The sequence below is a fragment of the Penicillium argentinense genome (assembly GCF_028826775.1).
Source record: "Penicillium argentinense strain IBT 30761 chromosome Unknown utg000001l_segment0_segment0, whole genome shotgun sequence".
Taxonomy (NCBI): Eukaryota; Fungi; Ascomycota; class Eurotiomycetes; order Eurotiales; family Aspergillaceae; genus Penicillium; species Penicillium argentinense.
The window spans coordinates 106,097-127,165 of record NW_026622660.1 but is presented as its reverse complement, the minus strand read 5'-3'; the positions used below and the strand labels follow the sequence as shown (position 1 = coordinate 127,165).

The following is a 21,069-nucleotide window of genomic DNA, read 5'->3' as shown; positions in this document are numbered from 1 at the left end:
TTTTCGATTTTTTTTTCATTGAGAATTCGGTATGCGTCCTCTCGGGGGTGCGGTAATATTCGAGGTCCCTATCAATCTGATCAAAATCGTCAATGACCATAGATCTATGATCGAGTGCGAATTGGGCACATTCGTAAAACCCCTTGGGTGGGTCTTGTCGATACCGCCGGTTATATTCCGCAATGGCTTGTTCGGGTGTGGAGGACTGGGCCTTCTGCGCGAAATGTGCTTGCTTTTGCGCAGTTTGTATTCGGCATCGAATCGCGGTCGGGGAGAAGTCGGTGTCGGCGATCGTTCGAGGACACTATGACGAGGATGGGAAGTAGGATGCGAAGGATGGTTTTGCGCCGGACTGCGGGTGGGAAGATAGGTGGATTGTGAGAAGGATTATGCAAATGGTTCCGACCAAGGTTATGATGGCCTTTGGGCTCTGAGCCGCATTCACAAATTGCAACGACGGCATCAAGATATTGGGATGCGGTTGTGGTGCAGTCCTGCGCCTGTCGAGAGACACTCACTCAATATGCGATCTGAACATATAAAAAACAGCTTGATGGATGAAAGCAGCAGAGCCATTCGGGCATCGTGACTGTTTCCGAACATCTAGAAATGAAATACAAGCGGCGATCGGCGACGGAGTTTCCTGGTTGGTACAGCCATCTGCATGAGCAACGGAGTTATGATGACTGTCTTCCCGCGAAATCCAAAACAAACATGCGCTTCGGTGATATTTTCTTTGCCCTTTCAATATTTTCGGCAATTTTTTTCTCGCAAGTCAATTTAGAATTACTGAGAACATAGATATATCCAAATTTCCCTCGTATTCGAAGGAGAAAGGTTTGCAAGGGGCGCATATTCCAACGACTCCTGTCCGCCCGATGAAGAGGGGCCCAGCCGCATGCGGCCAAAAGTCTACCAAGTCGACTTACCTGCGGCTTCACTTGAACAATTTGGAAAGTCGAGAAAGAATAGAGAACTCCAATAGATGGAAAGCAACAAAGGTACACTCGGAGTTGGTAAGAGGCTAAGTGTCGTTCCTGCTCATCTGCTTTGCGCACGAGCGGAGATATGCGGACTTGGCACAGAATTAAGCATTCGGCATCAACTTTCCACGCGCCACCCTAGTCTTCCGCCCCAAGATACCCGCCGCCAATCAAACGCTTCTCAGCATGAATTTCGTCAAATCCAACATGTAAATACACAATACCCCTCGGTAACGTCTCCGCGGAAATATGTCACAGTTGATTACCCGTGGGGCGGTCGGAGCTAAGACGTAAAATTTTCACCAGAGTGCGTCTCTTATCGCGAAAGTGGAACGACTAAAGGTCTAGGTGCATTTGATGAAATCCATATTAGAGACGGCCTGTCCGCTGACTCAGAATCTTCTGACCCACTACTCTGTCGTGATCAAGTTCTGGAGCCATGTCGGTCAATTCAGAGGAAGAGCAACGGCCGAATGTCATAGATGGCTCGGACAAGGCCAACACAACTGTTGTTGGCAAAGAGACGGGTAATGGATCGAATGATCCATTTCATCTGCCGAAATGGCAGAGTAATGTCACTATCGTGAGCTGTGTAAGTTGATACAACACCCGAATGGCCTCAGAATCTAATGGATTTGTATTCAGTACATTGCGAACTTCAGCGATGGCTTTCAGAACACGCTTGCCAATCCGACGAATGTCATTTTCAAGGAACTTCTTGGATCAGGTGGTTATTCGTCCGAGATGAAAACTCGGATCAGTAACTCCTTAATTATTGGCGCGATTCTCGGTGTTGTTGTGCTGGGCTATACTTCAGACATGTTCTCGCGTCGATCTGGATTGTTATTCACGTCATCTTTGGTCGCGATTGGCACGCTGATGTCGACTGTGGCATTGAGTGTCCATCCGTCGCATAACATGCTGTGGTATTTTGTTGTTGCCCGTGGTATTGCTGGATTCGGCGTCGGTGGTGAATATCCTCCCAGTGCGGCCGCTGGTATCGAGGAATCTGACTCTGTAAGTGCACCCTCTCCGGTGACAAATCTTGTGATACTGATAATTGCCAAATAGGTCTTGCAGAAGTACCGAGGCCCGCTTTTCGTCTCCTTCACGACGTTGATGGCCACGCTTGCAGGTCCAATCCTTCAGATTATCTATCTGATCTGCCTGATCGCCAGTGACAATAACCTGACTGTCACATTCCACGCGATCTACTCGATCGCCACTATCTTGCCGATTTTTATCATCATCTTGCGCCTGTTCATGGTCGACTCGTCGTTGTTCCATCACTCAAATCTGACAAACCAACGCCGTTCACCGAAGGTATACCTGCTTCTTGCCCGGCGGTACCGGTGGCGCATCTTCACGACATCGCTCGCGTTCTTCCTGTATGACTTCATCAACTTCCCCAACAGTATCATGTCCAGCACCATTATTTCGTCTCTGGTCAAAGACAGCGATATCAGACAAACTGCTATTTGGCAGGTCATTCTGGCAGTCCTCCCGGTTCCTGGTGTCATGATCGGTGCGTGGTTAACCAATGCCATAGGTCGTCGAAACACTGGAATTCTAGGTTTTGCGGGATACATGGTTCTCGGTTTCATTATTGGAGGCACATACGAAAAACTCTCGAAGCACATTGCCGCCTTTGTTGTCCTGTATGGTCTGTTGCAGGCATTTGGTCATATGGGACCTGGTGCTACGATTGGCTTGATCTCCTCAGAGGCTTTCCCCACAGCCATGAGAGGAATGGGTTATGGAATTGCAACTGCTTTTGGTAGGACTGGTGCTGCAGTTGGCACGGAGTGTTTCACTCCTCTGGAAAAGGCGGCTGGCAGCAGCTCTACGTTCTACCTGGCTGGTGGAGTGGCTGTTCTTGGCATGATCGTTTACGCCCTGCTTCCCGAGAGCAGGAAGTTGGATCTGGAGGAAGAAGACAGGTCACTGGAGGAGTTCCTGGCGCAGCACGGATACAGCACCAACAACTAGGCCCGGGACTTTCAAAATTGAGTTGTTGGGCTCGGCAAATTTACCGCGAACCATTCCTCATTCCATATCTATGTCCAGTCTAATGTGATAACGTAATTCCTGGCCGACCTGGACACCCACTCAAAAACGCGTCCCTATCTCTACATCCTCCGCTTCGACCACCAACCATGCCACCAAAACGCTCTAAATCCCGGCAAAAGTCGGCTAATCAGGAAGGCAAGATACTACTAGCACTCCAGGATTTAAAAGACGGTCGCATCAAATCTCTTCGCGCAGGAGCAAAGTTATACGACATACCGTTCTCAACACTACATACGCGCTCCCACGGTCAAATCTCACGCGCTGAGAAACGCCCATCCGGTCATAATTTGACCCAATGTGAAGAGGGTCCACTTACTGAGTGGATTATCTCTATGGATTCGCGTGGAGCAGTGTCTAGGCCATCTACTGTGCGAGATATGGCTAATAGCCTACTAGCTATGCGTGGTAATAACCCTCTGGCTACTGTAGGCAAGTATTGGCCATCAACCTTTATTCAACGGCGCGATGATCTTCGCACACGCTTGTCAAGAAGATACGACTACCAGCGCGCTCTAAAAGGAGACCGAAATCGCTACGAGAGTGGTCTTCTACCGTACAACGCGTTATCGATGAGAAGGGTATTCAAACAGAGGATATCTACCATTTCAATGAGGCAGGATTCGCAATAGGTCTTATTTCAGCGCAGAAGGTGGTTACTCGAGCAGAATACTACGGTCGGCGATCTATCCTACAACCAGGAAATTGCAAATGGTTCACTGCTATCGAAGCAATCTGCGCAGAAAGCTATTTTCTACCGCCATGTGGGATATTTAAAGGCGAAGTCTATATCGAGGGCTGGTTTGATAACCTCCCAGGAGATTGGCGAATCGAGGTTTCGAAGAATGGCTGGACCGCCGATGAGATTGGCCTTCGCTGGCTACAAAAGCTATTATTCCATCAACGAATTCGCGTGTCCGAGGTAGATATCGGGTATTAATTCTTGATGGCCACGGTAGCCATCTTACACCTCAATTCGATCGAATCTGCGCAGAAAACGATATTATACCGCTTTTCATGCCTTCGCATTCCTCGCATCTACTATAACCGCTTGATGTTGGCTATTTTGCTGTGCTTGAATGCACATACGGTCGTTTTGTGAGCGATCTAGCGCGCGTTGGATATAACTACATCGATCAGCTCGATTTTCTCGCAGATTACTCCCAAGAGCGTATTGAGGTGTTTCAACCTCAGACTATTCGAAATAGCTTTGCTGCTACTGGTCTTACTCCAATTAACCCAGAGCGTGTGCTTTCAAAGCTAAATATCTCGCTCCGAACGCCAACACCACCAGGAAGCCGGCCAAGCAGCAGATCTAGCCAATCCACCCTAAAAACGCCAAAGACCGTCGTTCAACTACAAAGCAAGCTTCAATGCTTAACAAACTCCTAAAGCAACGGTCAAATAGCCCTCCGAGCCCATCAAAAATTATGCTAGATCAGATTATTAAAGGCCACTATGTATCGCTGCATAACACTGCGGTACTAGCGCAAGAAGTCACGAATCTACGCACAGCGAATGAGAAGAAACGCCAAAACCGCACACGGTCAAAACGGCAGATAGCACATGAAGGGCCTATCGGTTGAAGATGCCCGACAGCTAGCTCAGCAGCTAGATCAACCAGTTGAAGCTAATGGGTTAGTATCGTATACGCAGGCCGAATTGCCTATTCAGCCAGATCAGGTAGCAACGAGGGCTGCGCCAAGGTGCAGTGGGTGTAGGGTGGTTGGGCACAGGATCAATTCATGTAAAAGTCGCTATATTTAATTCAATTTAGGTGTTTCGGTTAAGATATCCTAATTCAAAACTGTCTAATAGGGGTAGGTGTCCAGGTCGGCGGGAATTACGTTATACAATTGTAGATTACAAATAATGATCCCCTCCTCTCTGGTCTATTGTTGATCCTGCGCCTCTTTCCAAGCATTTGAAACCTTGTTCCAATATTGCTCCGGGTGCAATCGCATGTGTCCCACATGCGGCGATCCCTCAAACATTTCGAGATCAACTTTATAACCCAGACTCTTTACCTGGGCAACGGCATGCTCCAAGTCCTCCCACCAGATAATCTCGTCTTCTTTAGAGTACAAGTAAAGCCGGTTTGAACTGATTGGGGCAATGGTCTGATCGTTCATGATTCGCGTTGCCCACACCCCAGACGGTTCAGATCCTCGCACCCATTCCAAAGCAAAGTTGGCCCACAAGAAGGCGTACCACAGACCCTGGGTGACAATAGACGGCCACGGAAAGAATTTGGCAGTTCCGACTGCCATCGCGCGAGACCAGCGGCCAACTTGCGACGCGAAATCAAGACTGCCCGGTGTGGAGTCGCAGACCAGCAGTGTGTGAGGAAGAGTTTTGTCGGTGCCATGACGTTTTTGGTACGCGACGACCGTGGCGGCTGTGAATATACCGCCTGTATTTGACATCGCATGCATCAACACGCGCTCTTCGCCTGCACCGTCGCCGGTTGGTGTCGGGAATACCATGTCAACTACCGGCATCATCGCTTCCACGCGGGCGTCGAGAGGCTGGTTTGATGCATGTAGAGTGCGTGACAGCACCACAATGATACGGGCGGAGGGGTACAGCTCGTGGTACCCATCGGCGTATTTGGAAACATTTTTTGGCATGCCATCGCCCCACCCAAAAATCATGATCGTTGTTGGTTCATCAGCCGGGGCTGGTTCGGCCTTTTCGTGACCATCGCGAAGATAGACCCGGTTTGATATCGGGGTAAACCCGGGGAATGGTAGAGGCTGCGGAGCCATTGTTGTGCACAGAGGTGGATCGGACGTCGGGGTGACAGGTCGGAGACGATTGAAACAAAGCGCCTTCCAAAATCGAAACCAAAGGCTAGTGTGATGCGAGAAATCCCGACCTAGTGACTAGCGTTATAAAAGCATTTGCCACGGACCGTGTCGTATAATCAGAAAAATCGGATTTGGAAGTTGATCCGCGAGGCCAGGCGCGCGCAGGGGTTCGTTGGGAATTCATGGTCGACCGTGGCCAACGCTCCGAGAACGAGTGGAGCGTTGGGAGCATGTGGGCGAATGGCAATGCTGGCCCTGATCTGGACCTGATGGACCTCGGCATTTTTGAAGTCTCCGTGGTCGCGATCGCATCTCATGTGGAATATTATGTAATCGCGGAAACAGACTGGCCGCCAAGGCTGACCTCAGATTGTATGACTATGGGATTGATTGCGATGGGATAAATCAGAATCAGTAGAATACAACTATAAATATGTCTGCAGTAATCCAGATATCAGCATAGGTCTTTTTTATGCTAACTTTATCCCGCCACGCTTAGCAGAGTGGCGTCTAATCCAATTCGACAAAAACAATTGAAAATGTATACTTGTGAGCAGCGTGGCATCTATCACAGGCTCACAACTGACCTGAGTTTGCGAAACATCTATACAACTATAGAACATTCCTTGATAACCTCAAAACACGTTAAGTGGAATACCATCCCTATACAAGTATCGCTATACAGCGAGAGCGTGACATGGGCTACTCCAGGATGAGGCCTCATAGGTATCAAATCACAAGGTACTCTTGATCGAAAACTTGAAATCTTGCGCTGCATGGAATTGTTAACACATGTCAATAGCTGGAAAAGGATGGAATTCTCACGTTTCGCCAGCCGCAGCTTCGACATCTCGCGTGGTCCTGATTCTCCCTCCTCGAGTCCATTGCACTTTTTGCCCTCCTCAACACTCCTCCATTTCCAGAGAGGAGTGAAGCGGTCGGGTACTCGTTCAAGTTGATTCTTGACATACTGCGAGAAATTGTGAGTTATGATGGGAAAGGCAAGAAGGGTCACTAGGGGAGAATCCAACCTTGCCGAGAATAGGAAGAAACTTGAATCCATGGCCGCTGCGAAATATAAGTATTTACTTTGCGATATGCAGTCGGATATTACTCACGAGCCACCCGTGCAGATGAAAAGGGTGTCGGAATATCCGGGAACATAGTCGATGACAAACTAGGAAAGATCAGCGAGTTGATTCAAGCGTATTCGTGCCCGGAAACCGCAGTCTACCTCATTGTCGATACTGTCCGTGTACCAGCACAGCTAAAACGATGGATGTCAGTAAAAGTGTAATAGAGGAACAAAGGACAATGGACTTACACGACTATCAGTGAAGCCGATTTCAGTAAGCTCTGGGAAGAGCCCACCAATGACCCGCTTCATGAGCTGAAGACCGTAAAGAGGCACGGTGTTGATGGGCTCTGGGCTGTACTTGGTTCGAGGTGTTGAAATGCGCCTAGAAGGTCTGTGTGAGCTCTTCATATTCTAGCGCAGCATCACCTGACAGAGGGACTTACAAGCATTTTTCTGACGGGTGGTCCTGAAAGTTCGTGAACTTGTCGAAGAGTTAATATGTCTCTAGAGTATCGATGTGCATTATCGCATACCTTTCGAGCACGGAAACCAAACTTGAGTCTGCCCTCCTTGGTGATCGGAAAGCCACCTCCTTCGTAAGCACTGACAGACACGTTAGCAGAAGTGCATGCTGGGCACAATTGGGTTCCTTACTCATCGCCTTCGCCTTCCAAGAATCGCCAGACGGGGAAGTTCTTGGGATGAAATCGCTCTCGCAGATCCTGTCTGTCCTCAGGGACATCGATGAACATGACTGTTCCCATTGTCGCCTCAACAGAGCGATGGGCCTCTGGGATAACGGACGAGGACCAAGGTCCACCTGGAAGAAGTGTCAACAGTCGAAAGATTTGGTCAAGACGCGAAGCACTTACAGGCGACCACAACGAAATCGGCATTGTGCGCACGGCCGTCTCGCGTCTTGATCCCGGTTACACGCTTGCTGGACTGTGATCGCTCGACAATCAATTGGTCAAGTTCACCTTGAGGCCGGCCGAGGATGAATTTAACCCCAGCTTTTACACACAGGTGCCGGGCATACACGCATGCCTGATCGGATGTCAGATCTGAATCGAAAGCTCTGAATGATATAGACTGACCTTGTCCGCCAACGTAACTCCAGAACCAGCGTCCAGGAATCCGTTCGTGCGACCGTCTCGGAATCGATCAAAGAGATGGTACTTTTTCGCCCACTCTGGGCCCAACTCAGTCGCTCGCTTTTCGTCCTTTGGGCTGTTCTGCAAATAATATTAGCACCAAGGCAACTCATTTGGGCCTTCTTATAATCTACCTTCACAAACTGCAGGTCGCGAAATGAAGGTGCTGTTTCTTCCATCACTCTAAGATTCTCGACATAGCGGTCGATCATCTCAGGCCCGTCGGCCAGATGAAACAAACCGCAATTCAAAAGCAATTCATCCTCCGGCTTGAGGGGCTGCGGCAAATCGCAAGTACGGCTATTCCTGATCTCTTTGTTCCACTGAAGCCAGATTTCCTTGGCCTCCAGGGCAAGATCTTGCGAGCTGTGTAAGACGTCAGATGATTAATTTCAAGATGTGATGTATAGAACGTCGAACTCACTGGGTTTGAGCTCCGTATGTCGCCCGAAAGATTTTGTTGATATCCGCAGACGCACCGTCACATCCATTGGAAGGGTCGTAGAAGTTTTCCTCAAAGGCGCATCGATCGAAGATCGTGACTTTCTTGTAACCGCCTCGGGCGAGCCACAGGGCCGTGCTCAAACCAAACACGCCGCCGCCGACGATGATCACGCTGGACTCGGGAGAAGTCATTTTCCAATAGCAAACTGCCTGACAAATGACGTATAAAAATATTAGCGAAGATCACAGAGCTGCTATGAAGTCCCGCTGTAAGGATGCAAGTGATGAGCGTATACTACCCAGACCTGTACCCAGACTTGAAGCTTTTGAATTGAAATAGTGGTGACGGGATTGCCGCGATCCAAGATTACTGTCCAGACCATCCGGGGATTAGATAGCGGCGAGCGGGATTTCCGTCGGGCTAGCCGTTTATGTGCAAGTTGGCGTGGGCGCCGGAATGCGGGGGATGCCGTTGATAAAAGACTTAATGAACGCAGTGCGGGGTTGCGGTGGGTCGCACGAACAGCGCAGCAGCTCAGCAGGGCTCAGCTGGACGCGGAGTGTAGCCGTCAACACGGCATTTCCGTTATCACCGTCATCTCCAGTCGATTCCAGCGATTTGATTGAACCCCGCAAATCCTCTGTCATGTATTACGATGTTACAACACGTATCTCCACCAATAATATCCGGCAGCTTGACCGCTAACAGAGACCTCGCACTTGTGTACAATACTGCATGGCCATGTGAGATATCACTGATAGCTATTTCCGCTGCTCTGGTCCTGTGGAGGACGGGTTTGCCGGGGTAGAGCTGAACATCGTATAAGAAGAAAGTGGAGACCTAGGAGATTCGCGCCTATGTAGTACAACTATTGCAGCACGCTGACCTGAGACTCCTTGCATATTTCTCTGTTCGGCCCGACAAAAGATTTCCGACAGGCGCCACGTTTGGTAGGGTTTTCATTCTCAACATGGGCGTTCGCGACATTTTGAACCGAACTGCAATGGCGGTATACATCAAGAAGATTAGGTCGGCCCGGCGCGAGGTCATCTTAAGCAAAGGTCTGCTTATATCGGCCATGATGTACGCGACTGCTGCGATTCCTCTGAGTAGGTTGACCGACTTTGGGGTGACTGCACATTCCACTGACAAGAACGGACGACAGCCTGGGACCAAGGATCCGCGGCAACAGTATCCTCGCTATCGAGTTTCCAAGAACATTTCGGCATCAGCTCTTCCTCCGGTGCGGGATCAACAAAGAACTTCGTTTCTTTGGTATACATCGGTGATGCAGTGGGTGCGGCTCTTTCATTCTTCATCAATGATCGGATCGGACGCTTGTGGTCATACCGTCTGTATACTTGCATTTGGATAATTGGACAGCTGGTTGCAATGTTCAGCCCCGGAGCATCCGGCCTCTATGCTGCCCGAATAATCTGCGGCTTGGGCATAGGCTCGCTGAGTGTTACCGGAACGGTTTCAATCGTTGAGATTGCACCTGCTGAGATCCGAGGGCTGCTCTCAGCATGGTACTCGGTATGTATGGGCATTGCGCTCATGACATCTACCTTTTGCGTTTACGGCATGGAGCTGCATATCCCACAAAGCAAATTGCAGTACCAGGTGGTGTGGTTTTCTCCTTGCATCTTTATGGCTCTGTGGGTCGTCGCCAGCTTTTTCCTTTGCGAGTCTCCGAGGTGGCTGCTTTTGTCTGGCCGAGATGAAGAGGCCATGAGGGCACTTGTCTCGCTCCGGCAGCTCCCGGAACACCATCCTCGGGTACAGGAGGAATTCCAAAGCATCAAGCTGTCCATCCAGTCCGAAAATGACTTCTGCAATGCCAGCAACTCATCTGAGTCCCACCTTGTCAGTGTTGCAAAGGAAACCTTTACGAAACCATCGAATTTGCGGCGTGTCCAACAAGCTCTTATCATGTACGCTCTCCCACAGTTCTCGGGCGGGAACTCAGTTACCAACTACTTCGTCCCCATTCTGGAGGTTGCTGGGCTGTCTGGCAACTCCATTCATAACCTGCTGCTTAGTGGCATGTACACTCTCGCCAAATTCATCTTTAGTCTCTTCGCATCCTTTCTATTCATCGACGCCTTGGGTCGCCGAAACTCCCTCTTCGTGGGAATCATTCTTCAATTGCTGTCGGACGTATATCTTGCCGCATACATTAAAGTCGAGCAGGACACCGGGGCATCTGAAGGGGCAAGTCAGGCAGCCCTTGCAGCTATATTCATTCATGCTCTTGGATATTCAGTGGGTGAGTACTTCCAAGATCTAATTGACATCCGATTCATGATAGCTGATGAATTTCGAAGGCCTTCTCACACTGCCGTACGTATTTGGCGGAGAGCTGTGGCCGAATCGCATCCGTTCCTTTGGCGCGGCCTTGTCGCAGACATTCCACTGGCTGTTTCATTATGCCATGACATATGCATTGCCATCGCTCCTATCCCGAACCGAGAATTGGGGTGCCTTTGTTTTCTTCGCGGCTTGGTGTGCGGGCGGCTTGATCTATGTGTATCTTCTGGTGCCAGATATTGCAGGACTCAGCGTTGAGGAGATCGATTCTATTTTCAATGGGCCGTGGGTCGTCGCTGGAAGACGAGGAAGAACTCGCGGAATTCAGTCGATGCTGGAGGGACAGGATGTGGGCCCGAAATCGTAAGATGACGCTCATTCATCTCTTCCCACAATTCAATCACTAACTTCAAATGTCAGACACGGGGATCCAGACTTTTCTCCTGTGGATAGCAAATCGCAGAAACGGCCGACGGAGGGTGCGACGCAGGTGACGGGTCACTGAGTGATGCACATGGCGAATGAATTTCTGTAACTGATATGATTCGGAAACTCGGCAATCGATAATTTTGGAAACTTCGAAGCGACTCTCGTGCCAGGCAACCCGAAAGCGCGACTCTAATTGCGTAGATGCCAAAACACTAGAATCGTGGCCAGTAGCCTCGGTCACTCGCTTGTATTGCCCCTTCCGTAACAAACCAATGGCAGTGGTCGTCTGTCTTGGTCCTCCCAATACGACAAAATCGTAGAGAGTCATGGGGCTTGCGAGCAGGTATTCCGGTGGCCAATGAGACAAATTAGGAAACCAAGAGTCCTGCCGTTTCGAGGCGCTTAGACGGTCGATCGGCCTCCTACGCTAGTCTCTTATCTTTCTGGGGTCAAAACTCGGATGAACGTCATCGTTGGTAGTCGGTAAATTATATCTACCAATCAAATTGATCTTGAGGATATCGCAAGTATTGGTCTGCCTCCGAGATTAGCAACGTTGATAGCGTGGAAATACTGTCGCGTTCCGTCCGCGGATGCTTGACTGGGTGACGAAGGAATCGCTCCTCGCGCGGGAAAGACCACGAAACGAATCGTAGACGGGTAGGAAACCGATTGACGCATTTTTGCTTCTATGCGTCTCGGTCAGCCGCAACGCAAGGCTAGCCACGCGTGTGTGTTACTTTTGCGGTGCTGTACGCAGGCTCGGCCCCAGATTTGTCCCCGCTCGCGCCTGCAATTCATTCGTGGTTGAACGCGGTCAAAGCGCAACGCAGAGTCACGTGGCACGGCCTTTCCCTGCGTTTCTGACCAGCAACGCTTTCATGACCCTCAAGAACCTGGAGAATACGTCTCGCAGACACCACGCGAATCGGAAGCTCGGATTTCATGGAAATGCACACGCCAGCTGGCCTCGCTGGTCGCCAAGACAGTACTCCACTCTGGAACATCAATGCTGCCAGCGGTATCCACCGCAGAAGCACAAATGCTTGTGGGTCAATCGCCTTGGTGTTAACCATCGACTACAGTGACTGATGTACATAGCGAAGGTCGCCGATGCAAGCGAAGGAAAATAAAATGTTCCTATAAGATCGAGAGCAGCGATGGGTTTGTCATGCTTATGATTGTGCAGTACAAAGCTTACGGATGTCTAGCAAATGCGTCGCGTGTTCAAAAGCGCGGTCTGGTATATATTCGGCATTTTCAATGACCCAAGTTTCAAGGCTAAGGCTCCTACAGAATGTTTGTTCGATGCTGCACCTGATGGGATGCTAAGAAGTCAAGGGTTGGTTTGCGGGCGACAAATCGGCAGCCGAGCCTCTGTTAATCCTCTCATAGATATGTCGCGACACTCGAAGCTCGGATCCAAAACCTCGAAAGACAATTAAAGGCGAACAAAAACGGATCATCAAGGCAGAAGGACCAGGCGAGTCTTACGCCAGAGACAACATTCTCACATTCACCTGCCAATATGAGACACATGTCGCCTCGAATCCTTTTCAACACGCAAATCGACACAATGCACGAATCTACTCGACACACCGAGTCCAAGAGCCTTTGCGATGCCCAGTTCCCAAAACGAGGCTCTTTTCACGACCGCTCCGTGCAAAACGAACAGTCCTCGAGCGTACGTTCAGGATATTCAGCCGAGAAGAAAAGCCCGCGGCAAGACATCAGCATCCTGGGCGTCATTAACAACGGGGCACTTGATTCGAGACTCAACAAAGATACCTTACCAGATCTTCCATCTGATGACCGTGCTCGTGAACTTGTGGATACTGTTTACTTTTACACCCAGGCACGGTATTGCATTATCGATTGGGCTCAGCTACGGGAATGGCACCGCGACCGGGAGATGATAGCTTATACCTCCCCAGAAGGTCCAGCAGAACAGCAAACTGGTGAGTCTTCCCGGAATATCGACAAAGATAGTGACCTGACACTTCTAGGCACCTTCTTTATTTGGATAATTTATGCGATCGGTGCTTGCCTAGTACCAAATCCTGAGAGTTCAACAGAGGTAGACCTCTAGCCCCTGCTTGACTGCTGTGAAACGTCTAATCCATAGGTCCTAGGAATACTTTTCCCGTGCTCAACTGTACATCCCTGCGGTTATGTCTTTCCAAAGCCTGGAAACTGTCCAGGCACTGCTATGCCTGACACAATACTATTTTAGAGCTCCGGTGAGAATCATCCCTTGATCCACGATCGCCAACAACGTCTGACATAAGCAGAATGAGTCTCTAATCTGGTTGGTAACAATTCATCCTATAATATGGACCTGCCTCGCTGACAGAATTTCAAATTCCCAGGGATCTTGTCGGAGTTGCTTTGCGACTGTGCATTAAGCTCAGGTATCATCGCAAGACTGCGAATACGTCTACCATGCAAAATAAAACGGCTTATCAGTTGGAGCTCCAAAAGCGATTCTTCTGGTGCGCATATTGCTTCGACCGGTTCGTTGACTACTTTCGCCATCTTTGGCCGCCTACGACTGATTGAAGCGCAGCCTGATATCCATGATGTCGAAGCTTCCTTTTGGAATTAGCGACTCAGAAATTGATACTGAGGTGTGTCTCTACCACACAACAGTGTGACATTTTCTAATCAATCATGAAGGTGCCTGTTGATATAGACGATACCTGTACAGATGAGCAAGCGATTCGAATACTTCAGATAAAGCAGGCAGCTGGAGACTATACATCTACAAACGGGACAACCACAACAGTAAGAACGCGCGCGGTCTTCTGGGGACCTTTTGAACTAATTTTTTGTAGATGACTGCAGCGTTGCACCATTTACAAGTATACCGCATAAGATCTCGCATTTTGTAAGTGCTAGTGATGCAATAAGGCAGCCAAGACTGAACAATGTCTAGAACCCACTATGCCGGGCCTCATGCGCGAATGCCATCATTAAATGAAGTGCAGGACATCCTCTTCGAACTGGACCAGTGGAGGCAGAACGCACCGCGCAAACAAGAATCCAAATCCTTTCCACAGCAGAACCCCGACAGAGTTCAAGCAAATTATCTCCAAGCAGTCCTTCTTTTGATTCGCCCGATTCTCACTGGGGATTTGATGAATCTTGATTTGATCGGGCTGTGCGTCATGTTCGCCGCTGATGCATGCGAGGTATGTGACTGTAAACAGCCGATCGAACTTGACTAATCCCTTAACAGAGCGCGAAGGCCCTGAGTCTCAATCCCCTGACCCTTCCAGACAGGATAACAGTTTATCATTGCTTTTATGCTGGGATCACGTTACTACAATGCTTGGTCATAAAGCCTACGGCATTGACACCCAGACAGGCCCATCGGGCCATTAGTGCTTGCCTAAGCGCATTGGCTGTATACACTCGGGTATTGCCCGGTGTCGAGCCCTTCCTGCGACTGTTCGAGGATGTTTCGAACTTATTTGTTCATGATGGCCATACTTCCGAGACGCATCAAACTCCCAAAGTGAGAGATTTGCTAAACAAGATTATTTCCAGCGATCCCTCGGAAACGTCAAGGTAGGCCACGATACTAAGACCTAGTAATTATGGAACTGACGCAAAATTGCCAGTATCTTGCAATCACTGTCCCATCACGAAGGTCAACCAATTACCTCGCCGACAACACCTGGCATACTAGAAGGGCAAACAATGGTAAAAGCGTTCTGACTACTTGCGGGTTTACTGTCGCTGACATGTTTCTTTTTCAGGCTGTTCAATACGATTCTGTCCTTGGCGGACAGGCTTCTGTAGCTCCATTCGAGATGCCTCTGGACATTTCTCCTCTCCATGTGCCCGATGCCCAAATCATGGATATGTGGACCAGTTCGTGGCTAGATAGTGCATCGGCATCCCAGTGAATGAATTTGATGACTTTCCCATTACTATTCCACGAGATTCCGTGTTCCGACCGCCGGAGCCTAAGGGATGATATGCCATTCTCATTGATTTGTCCAATCTCTGATTCATCTGATGCTTACATTTATCCGATCTTTCAAGCTTATCTGATATTTAAACTGATCCCAGAACTAGGCTTATCTGACCTCTTAATCTCAGGTTCCTTAAGTAAGATTAAAGTCACCTCGTCTCGGATCCATCCGATGCCATCTACCATGTATGAACATTCAATTGATTCTTGCCTACAGATTTCTGTGTTATTCTACAAGCAATCTACTACGTAAATCCATATCACTCTTCAAGAGACTACCAGATTTTACATTCAGTATACGACTCAGGAAAAGCGATATAACTCCAATATTGGTTTATCGACAGAATGTTCATTGAGTGGGCCCGAGGGGGTGCTTATTTAAAGAGCTTGGAAATGCGAAGATTCTGGTAGTCCCATGCATTCACGTCATCGTACCGACAGGGATATGATGGCGTGATGAACTCCTTGAAGGGGAAAAGCGATGCTGTTCGGTTCGGCTTCGCAAAGTATGCGATTGAGTACCGCTCGGGAATGACAGACTCTGAGCCAACCTTGACAGAAGGTGGATAGGTGACACGGTGGCATGCAGCCCGGAAAGTATCATTCGTGAGTCGTTGCATTGAGTCGCCGATATTCAATATGATCTCTGTCTTATCAGCCGACTCAATCCCGCGGAACACGCCCGGATTTTGCTGATCCTCGACCTGAAGGCCACCGACTGAGTCCTGGAAGAGCATGGTGATGCTACCGAAGTCTGTGTGCTCTGCGATGCGCGTCGCAGTTCCATCGGCCAGTTCTGATGCTGGGGTTTCCGGGTAATGGAGGATCCGGAACTCGTTCTCGCCTTTGTTGTGGAGGGCGACCATTTGGTTCTCGTCGACACCGAGGGCTTTAGCGAGGGAGGCGAGGATTTCCAGCTCTAGCTTAAAGCAGGTCTCATAAAAGTCTTCCATGAACTTGCGAAAGCCTGGCAGTTTCTCCTCTGGTACCCAGATATTATCGACCAGATCGTCACGCGGCGAACCGAAGTCGACCGTTTCCTGTGTTATTCTTAATACCAAGCGATGGTGAAAGGGTCAATGACAATATACCTTGATGTCGCGAACGAACTTGCCTTGCGGAAGGCCCTTCTCGTAACCACTGATACTTGAAATCGACTCTTGTCCGACATAGCAATATCCGCGGTTTGGATTTGCTTCGGGAGGATGCTTGGCCATCATCTTATCATCGTGTGGCAGGGCAAAAAACTTTCGAGTCTAGGAAAAATTAGTTTTGCTTTTCAAAAATGGCTAGTATAGAACATACCCAGTCAAAGAGATCGTGCACGAGTTTATCCGGCAGACCATGGTTCTTCAACTTGACGCCACCGCGAGTCTTGAGACCATGAAGCAGCGCAGCGGAGATTTCTGCCCTCTCCTGGGGGGTACCCTTCAACAAGGACAGGTCAATAGCCTCGGACATTGTGAATGTGAAACAAAAGCGACTCAATGTTAAGAAGGCAGTTGAATAATTGCTGCTGATGTTAAGAGGGGAACGGACCCTAATTTATAGGACGACGCTGCAATGGAAAAGGCTGAGGGGACGGCTGGGAACCGAGATAGAGGTCGTTACTTCCAGAAGGTGATATCCTGTAATCACAACCCTTGGTATCATCACCTTCCGCGTAGATCAGCCCCGCTAAATCTGATGCGATTTCAAGCTTATCGTCTTCCCGAACGGTCGGAGTGGGTCCTGTGACACCTTCCTCAATTGAGAATCCACCAATCACAAACCCTGCTACCGCCAAGCCTCGACCGGAAATGGAAAATAATTGCATCATATCAATTCCGGGGACTGGGACACCTTCGGTTTACAATCTCTTTGCGGAGGTTGTTCGGTGTTGAAGGATTTCTCAAATCCTTTGGCGGTCTTTTAGATACAATAAGATGTACAACATAAGCGAGTGAAGGCGAGCTAGTTAGTTCCCGAGAAGGTCAAAAATGATATGTTCTATTCGGGACTGTTGCGTGAGAGCCCCTTGCGTCGGGCCCACGATATTCCGTGCTGGACATCGCGCACAAATATCGCCTGGCCTGCCCCTTCCTCGAAAAGAACATCGACGTTTCGAGGGAGAGCCGGGCTCTCTCCGCGACGGCTTCTTCAAGAGTTCCTTTTACAATGGTGCGTCATAGTTCGGCGGCCCCCAGTCCAACCCCTGGGGGACAGACCACCTTGGGCTCCTCGATCTATCCACCAGAGTATATATGGAACTCCCTCTCCGACTCCCAGCGGGACTCATTCATCTCTACTGTGTCCGCGTCTCTTGTTGCGGGCGACGGGCAGCGCAAGCGCCCACGTTTAGACCTCACTGGGGAGGAGGATGCTGACGACGCCCTGAGTTCAAGGCCTCGGCACCGGATGGCGAGTCCTTCGATCTAAAATCCACATCATCTGGCCTGCAATTCCGCAAGGTAGTCTCAATCAAGGACTGGGGAAATGACGTTTCCCTCTGGGCCCATTGCTTCAGCAATTACATCGCTGTCTGGTGTGATTTCTTCGCTGCTAAGCACCCGTTATGCATCAGTGGAATGGTCCTCTTCCACCGCCGCATTTGTGACCTTGCCAGGGCATATAAATGGCAGGATTGTATCCTGCAGATGGCCTTGGACCACCACCAGATGATCGTCGATAAAGGCGACCTTACCGTTTCTCTCAGTGACTGGGAAATTGGGAAAGCCCTCGAGAGCTCCTACCTTCGCCCGGACAACGTGCTCCCAGCAAAGACGACGCCGGCTTCCCCAACCACGCGCTCAACGCGCTCTACCGCTGCCCCAAATAACGATACTGTCGTTTGTGAAAAGTTCAACTCTTCCGCTGGCTGCCACTGGCGAACGTGTCACCGAAGACACGTCTGCTCTAAGTGTGGCAACGACCGTTCTATAGTAAGCTGCAAAGTGAAACCAGTGAGTTAGGAACACGCCGGGGTCGGCCCTGGTATAGGTCAAATCCTGTCGCCGCCAACTAGCTGGCCGGCCCCGCGTCCCAATACTTCTATCCAGTTTGAGGTCTTCGACCCTTCCCTCCCGCCTCTGCGTGATTCCGCTTCTCCCTTCATCGCCTCAGCGTGGAAAACACTCCTCGAACGTTATCCTGGCAACCTAGGGACTATTTGCAGCGGCATCCTTACGTTCGGCTGCCGCCTCGGTTGTACGACCGTGCCAAGATACCGTCGAACTCCTAATCACCGCATCGAGGAACACTCTCTTATCACCCAGAAGCTCTCTAATGACCTATTATGTCGTCGGGTACAACTATCTACTGGCCCCGTAGTTGTTTCCCCACTGGGGCTGGTACCCAAACACGACGGAAGCTGGCGCCGTATCCATGATCTTTCCTACCCGCCGGGTCAGAGTGTCAACGAGTCTATCCCTGACGCTGCTTCTACTATACAATACATCTCTATGGATGGCATCTTTGATCTCATACGCACGTCGGGACGAGGGTGCTATATCATCAAACGCGACATCAAGGATGCCTTCCGTAACATTCCCGTCGCTCCCGCTGACCGGCCTCTCCTAGCCTTCTCGTGGGAGAACAAGACATACATGGAGTGCTGCCTCCCATTCGGCCTTACAACTGCACCCTTCATCTTTAACCTTTTTGCCGAGGGCCTTAACTGGCTCCTAAGCGCTTACTTGCCTTTGGCCTCTATCGCTCATTACCTTGACGATTTCATCACTATTTTCCCTTCCTCCGTAGGAAGTCTCTCCAAAGCCCTTACCGCTTTCAATACCGTATATATTCCTCTCACGGATGCGTTAGGCATCCCACGGAATGACTCAAAAGACGCCGTGGGTACCGTGGTCAGTGTCCTTGGGGTCGAAATCGACACCACGCTCCTACAGGCCCGAGTGCCTCGCGATAAGCTAGCACGCGCATCTTCCGAAGCCGCGTCGCTACTACAGCTAGATCGCGTCTCGCATAAAACTTTGCAACGTGTAGTCGGTTTCCTCCAACACTGCTCAATGGTTATCCGTCTCGGCAGAGCCCGCTTTCAGTCGCTCTACAGCGACCTCGCATCCTTCCCCCCCACCAGCGCTCCGTTCGCCGCCTATCCCATGATAGCCGCGGGGATCTTGCGTGGTGGAGGGACACTCTCCCGTTATTTAACGGCATCCATTTCTTCGAGAAGAGCCGCCCCCTAGTTGCCCTCTACACAGACGCGTGCGACTCAGGTCTGGGCCTCTTCTTCTTCTATGCGCCCTCATGGGACTCCGCCAGGGACTGGATGTCTGCAGCGCCTCACCTGCCGTCCACCCATACGGCTATCGTGGACGCCTCCTCCGCCTGCGGCGACGTGGCCCACATCAACATCAAGGAGGTCTCCGCAATCCTGCAGGCCTTCCTCATACATAGCCCCCATTGGGCTCATCATCTTGTCCTCGCTTTCACAGACAGCGCCGTCGCGTTTCATGGCCCGTCTAAACAGGCACTCCGTGGGCCGGCTCATCGCCCCCTGCTCATGCTTTTCAGCATAGCAGCCGCCCTTGATATCGAAGTCCAGCCACACTGGCTACCTTCATCGGAGAATCTACTAGCTGATGCTCTGTCCCGTTCCGATTATAGGATCATCGCTAATATTTGCCCACAGTGGACGAGCTCCTTTCCCTTGCTCCGCCAACCTGGTTCTCTCGACAGCCTATTTTCGTGAATGCTGGCCATGCGAAGCTGGTCTGGAATGGTCTTGCAGAAGGAACCAGAAGAGGTTATCGCTCGGCGCAGCGCTCCTACGCCCGCAGCTGCGTGATCCATGGAATGCAGCCGTGGCCAGCCACAGCCCCGTCTATCTGCACTTGGCATACGGAACGCCTACTGGGCGCGGGTAGCTCCCCACCTGTGAAGCCCGATTCAGCTATGTCTGAGCTCTCAGCTCTCCGCGGCGTATCACATCGATAACGGTCTACCTGACACAATTTTTGACCTCCACGCTAAGCATTTTCGTCGCATGATCGATGGCGCTCGCCGGCTGCAACCGCCCCGCCGAGAGCGGATTCGCAACCCAATCTCACGCGCCTCAGTCATAACCCCTTTCAGGGAATATCTCACATCTCCCTGCCCAACCGCGGGGGCTCTCAGCGGCCCAGAAAAATGACCTTAATCTTGCCGTGGCCGCCCGCGTTGCCTTCGCCGGATTCCTTCGGGTCGGGGAATTTACATACTCAGCTACCGACCTCAGAGACACTCAAGTCTTCGCTGCTACTAAATTAACCTGGGTGGATGTCAGGTTCTCCCCCACCATGGACCACGTCCTCCTTACTTTGAAGAGAAGCAAGACCGACCGAAACCACGAAGGTGTCAATGTTGTCCTTGCAGCGACAAACGACGCAGCCTGCCCCGTCGAAGGCCTTTCTAAGCTATTCCTCCATGATTCTCAACCTATGACTGCTCCTCTATTTGCGCTCTCCTCTGGTCCTTTCACCTCATCCGCCTTCCAACGTGCGGTTATCTCTAAGCTCAACCGCGCCGGGGAAGACACCACGGGACTTAAGGGTCATAGTTCAGAAAAGGGGCAGCACAACACGCCCACAACGCAGGCCTAAGAAATGACCACATCCAAGCCCTCGGGAGATGGTCTTCCGAAGCCTTCCGCCTTTATTTCACAACACCTACAACAACACTATATGCCTGGAACCGTCAATTCCAGACCGGTCATCCAACTCCGGTCTCATCTTCCATACCACCAGCCCCTCCACCATCCTCTTTTGGCCCACCGGGTCATTTGAGCCCACCTGCAGCCCTCACGGCGCCGTAGCCCTCCGTCAACGAGGTCTACAT

At 50.5% G+C, this 21,069-nt stretch overlaps 7 protein-coding genes across 7 annotated transcripts; 4 read left to right on the top strand and 3 right to left on the bottom strand.

The window, feature by feature from the left end:
• Positions 1 to 1,422: 1,422 nt before the first annotated feature.
• Positions 1,423 to 2,972, top strand: N7532_000037 (uncharacterized protein; the record flags this gene model as incomplete). Its single annotated transcript, XM_056612541.1, has 3 exons — positions 1,423 to 1,575; positions 1,629 to 2,000; positions 2,055 to 2,972. 3 exons carry the CDS (start codon positions 1,423 to 1,425, stop codon positions 2,970 to 2,972), a joined length of 1,443 nt encoding a protein of 480 aa, XP_056479765.1.
• A 1,970-nt stretch (positions 2,973 to 4,942) lies between these two features.
• Positions 4,943 to 5,818, bottom strand: N7532_000036 (TMEM53 family protein; the record flags this gene model as incomplete). Its single annotated transcript, XM_056612540.1, has 1 exon — positions 4,943 to 5,818. The coding sequence occupies one exon, from the start codon at positions 5,816 to 5,818 to the stop codon at positions 4,943 to 4,945; it is 876 nt and encodes a 291-aa protein (XP_056479764.1).
• Positions 5,819 to 6,594: 776 nt separating this feature from the next.
• On the bottom strand, positions 6,595 to 8,728 carry N7532_000035 (NAD(P)/FAD-dependent oxidoreductase; the record flags this gene model as incomplete). The annotated part of the gene is made up of 13 exons (XM_056612539.1): positions 6,595 to 6,632; positions 6,686 to 6,830; positions 6,892 to 6,928; positions 6,979 to 7,037; positions 7,095 to 7,127; positions 7,185 to 7,320; positions 7,382 to 7,419; positions 7,472 to 7,541; positions 7,593 to 7,758; positions 7,811 to 7,985; positions 8,036 to 8,173; positions 8,227 to 8,458; positions 8,517 to 8,728. The coding sequence occupies 13 exons, from the start codon at positions 8,726 to 8,728 to the stop codon at positions 6,595 to 6,597; spliced, it is 1,479 nt and encodes a 492-aa protein (XP_056479763.1).
• Positions 8,729 to 9,507: 779 nt separating this feature from the next.
• N7532_000034 (uncharacterized protein) lies at positions 9,508 to 11,352 on the top strand (the record flags this gene model as incomplete). The annotated part of the gene is made up of 4 exons (XM_056612538.1): positions 9,508 to 9,646; positions 9,703 to 10,806; positions 10,865 to 11,210; positions 11,268 to 11,352. The coding sequence occupies 4 exons, from the start codon at positions 9,508 to 9,510 to the stop codon at positions 11,350 to 11,352; spliced, it is 1,674 nt and encodes a 557-aa protein (XP_056479762.1).
• A 933-nt stretch (positions 11,353 to 12,285) lies between these two features.
• Positions 12,286 to 15,187, top strand: N7532_000033 (fungal specific transcription factor domain-containing protein; the record flags this gene model as incomplete). Its single annotated transcript, XM_056612537.1, has 14 exons — positions 12,286 to 12,324; positions 12,488 to 12,618; positions 12,672 to 13,234; positions 13,283 to 13,353; positions 13,409 to 13,516; positions 13,568 to 13,584; positions 13,646 to 13,789; positions 13,843 to 13,903; positions 13,953 to 14,060; positions 14,111 to 14,163; positions 14,212 to 14,467; positions 14,515 to 14,846; positions 14,900 to 14,981; positions 15,038 to 15,187. 14 exons carry the CDS (start codon positions 12,286 to 12,288, stop codon positions 15,185 to 15,187), a joined length of 2,115 nt encoding a protein of 704 aa, XP_056479761.1.
• Positions 15,188 to 15,629: 442 nt separating this feature from the next.
• On the bottom strand, positions 15,630 to 16,716 carry N7532_000032 (isopenicillin N synthase family dioxygenase; the record flags this gene model as incomplete). Its single annotated transcript, XM_056612536.1, has 3 exons — positions 15,630 to 16,295; positions 16,347 to 16,511; positions 16,561 to 16,716. The coding sequence occupies 3 exons, from the start codon at positions 16,714 to 16,716 to the stop codon at positions 15,630 to 15,632; spliced, it is 987 nt and encodes a 328-aa protein (XP_056479760.1).
• Positions 16,717 to 17,412: 696 nt separating this feature from the next.
• On the top strand, positions 17,413 to 20,834 carry N7532_000031 (uncharacterized protein; the record flags this gene model as incomplete). The annotated part of the gene is made up of 6 exons (XM_056612535.1): positions 17,413 to 17,632; positions 17,710 to 18,083; positions 18,207 to 19,235; positions 19,280 to 19,730; positions 19,886 to 20,116; positions 20,329 to 20,834. 6 exons carry the CDS (start codon positions 17,413 to 17,415, stop codon positions 20,832 to 20,834), a joined length of 2,811 nt encoding a protein of 936 aa, XP_056479759.1.
• Positions 20,835 to 21,069: the final 235 nt, after the last annotated feature.